The sequence below is a fragment of the Berghia stephanieae genome, chromosome 6, assembly GCF_034508935.2.
Source record: "Berghia stephanieae isolate SIO BIC M18660-M18661 chromosome 6, UCSD_Bste_1.3, whole genome shotgun sequence".
In the NCBI taxonomy this organism is placed as follows: domain Eukaryota; kingdom Metazoa; phylum Mollusca; class Gastropoda; order Nudibranchia; family Aeolidiidae; genus Berghia; species Berghia stephanieae.
The window spans coordinates 27,983,391-27,988,390 of NC_088365.1; the positions used below are offsets into that span (position 1 = coordinate 27,983,391).

General features: G+C 38.0%; 1 protein-coding gene across 7 annotated transcripts in view; it reads right to left on the minus strand.

The window, feature by feature from the left end:
* The window catches only part of LOC144974781 (proton myo-inositol cotransporter-like), a 57,714-nt gene that overhangs the window by 16,445 nt on the left and 36,269 nt on the right, over positions 1 to 5,000 (minus strand). For all 7 annotated transcript variants that reach the window (XM_078918033.1, XM_078918032.1, XM_078918035.1 and 4 more), the window contains 2 exons: positions 1,571 to 1,831; positions 308 to 565 (listed from right to left, as the gene is read on the minus strand). In XM_078918033.1, the coding sequence (XP_078774159.1) occupies positions 308 to 565; positions 1,571 to 1,831 (519 nt within the window). The remainder of the gene's footprint in view (positions 1 to 307; positions 566 to 1,570; positions 1,832 to 5,000) is intronic.

Below are 5,000 nucleotides of genomic sequence, written 5' to 3' on the forward strand. Positions count from 1 at the left end.
ATATATATATATATATATATATATATATATATATATATATATATATATATATACATATATATATATATATATATATATATACTCGTATATATCTTTATATATATATATATATATATATATATATATATATATATATATATATATATATATAAATACAAGCATACCCACCAACACTCATATATATATATATATATATATATATATATATACATATATATATATATATATATATATATATGTCTGTGTGTGTGTGTTCATTTTTATCTATTTATTTATCTATTTATTGATTTATTCCGTCTTTACTGACCAATCCCGATCCCGACAATGATGCGGCCCCCTAGGAGCATTTCCTTGCTCTGGGCGGCGCCCATGACCACGGCGCCCCCTGCAAAGACCACGGACGCCATCATGATAGTTATTTTACGGCCCAAAAAGTCACACGTCACACCCGCAAACAAGGCGAACACTGCGGCTGCTCCGACTGTCCCGCTGACTATGATTTCAACCCATATCGTGCTCAGGTCGTAGTAGTCTTTGATGAGTAGCATGGCTCCAGACACGATACCTGTAGGAAGAAAAGAAAACGTATTATGACCATAAAAAATAACAATGTGAAATTGAATGTAAGCTTCAATTTAATATTCGAAAACAGATAAAACGGACGTTAACAGAAGAAGGGATTTGAGCCCGAAACGTTCTGTATTTGGTATTCTGGTCTTTTATTTTAAGCTGTTATATTATTTTTTTGTTTTTTATTTATTATGTTTATCATGGGTAACACTGAACAGAGCACGGGCGAAACTTGGGAGACCAGCTCGAAGCATGAAAATGCGGGGGGCTGGCTGAGACTTGTTTGTGTACATTTGGATGCCCAGAGCAGACGATGGAGCACATCCTTGGGGAATGCCAGGACGGCCCCAGCTGCCCTGACCATGATCCAAGAGTCTGCTCCCCAGATGATGTGGAGTGGGTTCGGCGTTGGAGCGACAAGCTATGATGATGGCTTATGAATTATAAATTTATTGTGTGTATTTATTTTGTTTTTTAAGGGTTTTACGGTGCTTGCACACATTAAGGTCATATCAGCGCCAGTAAAAGGGAAGAAATGGGACAGTAATAAGTTCTAGAATTACAATTAAAGCCCCCAAGAAACGGTAAGACAAATGAGAGTTGGTTCAAATAGGAAACAGATGTAGATTCCAAGAACATACTATCTAAGTACTTAATTTGAGATCACCTAAAGATCTCACCCAGACACAAGTACAGGTCCTCTCAAGAGGAACACACTCAAATGTTAACAAATCATATATAATATGTAAACAAAACATAATATAATGCATAATAGAGAGATGATCTACAAGGGAAAAAAACATCATCTCCCAAAACTAACTATACATTTGACTGTTTCCCTCTCAACCAGGACCAGGACAAAACCAAATAATCTCATCCCAAGACAAAGACAGAAAGTATGTTGGAAAACAGATATAGGGGGATAGAAGACACAGTAAGTGCCTCCCTGTCCACTATGGGAGGCCAGGAACCCCACCTAGTATTATATGTATGCACCTACCGGTATCATATCCAAAAAGCAGTCCGCCAATGGTAGCAAAACAAGCCAAGTAGTACACAAAGAACGTATTTGAACTCCCGTCATCCTCGTCCTCTTCCTTTTGCCCGGATACTCCGATCGTCTGGTAGGGAGACACGGGTTTGGGATCCTCCGTAGAACTCATCCTTTTCCAACACGGGAATATGAATCCCAAGATCCTTTTACGAGTTCGAGACTTCTGGATTTTCCCCGAACCAGCGGGTCCGAGGATTTGTTGGGTCTCTGAGGACGCATGGAGTAGAAAAATGACTGGATTAATTGACAATGAATTGATATGACTCGTAGTTCCTTGAATGGACGGACGTTTTGCACTCAATGAATCTTAGAACTGTTAGATTTGTGTGGTGTGTGGTCTAGTGGTATGACAACTGCCTTCGGATCGGAAGGTCATGGGTTCGAATCCCGAGGTGAATAGTTGAGTCTTTAAAAAATCTATTTACTCACATTCTCTCATCGTACTCAGGTGTAAAATGAATACCCGGGCGTTAACAGCGTTGTATCTGTTGGCAAAAATGTAATATCGCCTTACAGGCGCCATGTCTTGTCTCTCGTGTTAAGTGTTGCTGTTGGCTAAGGGACCTGTTGTAAAGCGCTTTGAGCACGTTTAGTGGATGTTGTTCTATATAAAAGGTCATTTTTAATTTATTTCTTTTAGATTGAAATTTTGCATTCAAAATATTATTATGCTTTGTCAAAGAGCATGTTAACCCATTTACGGCCAAACTATGGAAAGACATGTATTTAAAAATTTGGCCAGAAAACTCGCCCTTCAAGAATCCATCAATTTAAATGACCCGCATCTTAACAAAAACTCTAAAACCTGGGACTTACAGACGAGATCGCGAAGTCCCAGGTTTGAGAGTTTTTACCAAGATGAGGGTCATTAAAATCGATCGATATTTAATGAACGAGTATTCTGGCCAAATGTTTCAATCCGTGTCAATCCAGCAGACTACGGCAATTAACTGGGTGCATGCAGTCCTATAAATTTATTGAGCACAAATCTTGTTTATAGTAGTATAGCAATGACAACAGTGATGATGATGATGATGATGATGATGATGATGATGATGATGATGATGATGATATGCATGATAATAATGATAATAATAATAACAATAATAATAATGATAATAATAATAATAATAATGATAATAATAATAATAATAATAATATTGATAATAAGAAAAAAATGCTTGATGAAACATCGTTGCTTTAATAAAGAAATTAATTAATTAATTAATTAAAATTCCCTTTATTAATCCCATAGGGGAAATTTGTCTCAGTGGTCTATTCTAAGGGAAGACTGGAATAACCCATGCGTCAACCGCAATGCAGCGCCGCAAAATGAACCAAGGCGAGGTGACTTGCTCAAGGCCACACAGCGCAACGGCGAGTGATCGAACACGGTACCTTTCGGGTACGAAGCAAATACTGTACAGCTGAGCCACGCTGCCCCCCGTCGAATGTATTATACATTTGGTGAATGATTTTATTCAACGGGATGTATAAACGTTGAAATGATGGGAGGTATTCCAAGATGAGGAGTGGGATAATTACAATGACTAACGAAAGAGTGAAATTGGAGAGGCTTCGGATGGGAACAAGACAGAAAATGGACGTTTCTGGTACAAACCCTTCGTCAGCACAACGATAAACATATTAAAGTTATTTTGTTCATTGTTGCGCTGACGTCCATTGTCTGTATTGCTTCAGGTAGCCCCCGCCGTTCTCTACGATAATTGGCTTCAACAGTCGTGACGTCACTTCCCTCACAATGACGCATAGAAAATTAGTAACTGGCTCTAAACTATCGGAACAATGGCGGACGCCCTTACGAAATACTTCTCCGAGTAGCAAAAAAATGTATCCAGAGGAGAAAAACATTATAAATATGATCATGTTTTGACTTTTATACATTCTGATCACATGACATGTGAAAAAGTTATAGCCAGCATAAAGAATAAAAAGTACTAAATTTCTTTGTTTAGAATCAAGCGGCTGGTTGCTGGGCGGACGTGACATCAGACTATTGAATCCAATTCCAATTCCAAGCCAAACACGACTTTTCCATGTAAATATTATAATATATTAGCATAGTGCAGATCCGGGTTGTACTGCAGTCGTGATAGAATAATAAAAAAGGAACAAGATTTTAATTCCCTGACTAATTATACAAATTTTTCCATGTAAATTTTGACAAATTGCAGATCAGGCTTGTACGGTTGTCATCAAAGACTTTTATTTTTTAATGAAGAAACAAGCACATCTACAGTGAATGACGTCATCAGTCGGATGGTGAAAAGGTTTGAAATGAGATATTGCCAAGTTAAGTTAGAAGGTCAGGTTTTATGAAATATGAGTTCTTGTCATAAATGATTAAATCAACCCTTTTTGTACATCTTCGGAAAATATCAAAGCTTAATTTCACTTCTAAATATTTTTTACAGCTAGTCAAGTTGAAAAAGTATGAAATTTGAGAAAAGTTGCTGGATACCTTTCCCATACATGTGACCATAACTTCATGAAAAATCACCAATTTAAAATGCTCTGGGGAGCATTTTTTTAAAAATAGAAAATGCACCAATAAAATGCAAATCCAAATATGTCAATCTAAATTTCTAACAAATTATGTCATTTTTAGGAATATGAATGCGGAAAATATGAGAGGAGGCACAGGTGTATGATGAAATTTAAAAACACGAGAGCATTTAATGTAGCGCAATAGCCATTAAACGTTCTCAAAGCGCTTTACAAGGGGTCCCTAGCCAACAGGAACATTTAACAGGAAGCACGAGACATGACGCCTGTTAGGCGATATTACCATTATTATTTTTTAGGCAGACACAACGCTGGTTATATCCACGTATTCATTTTACACCTGCCTGGTACGGTGGCAGAATGTGAGAAAAGTGCCTTTTCCAAGGACTCAACGATGCGCCACTCAAAGCGGGTCTCGATCCTTGGACCGTCCGGCCGAAGGCGAGTGTCATACCAGGACCACAAAGCCGAATAGCCGCAGGATAAAGATCTGTCAAATGTGTGTCTTGGTAGGTACACATTATGTAATGAGTAGATAAGTACGATACACGTTGGTTAGTATGAAACAGTGCTAGGCGACGTGTACTTTGTTGCAGATCTGATGACCCAAATTGTAATGGGCCCATTATTGTAACGGAAATACACTCTTTTTATTAAAATGAGCTTTTATATAGCGCAATATCCACTAAACGTACTCAAGGCGCTTTACAAGGGGCCCCTGACCAACAGCAACAGGTAACATGAAGAACGAGACATGACGCTGTTATGCGATATGACATTTATTTTTCCGACAAAGTCAATGCTGTCAGCGGCCAGGTACTCATTTTACACCTGAGTACGGTTAGAGAAT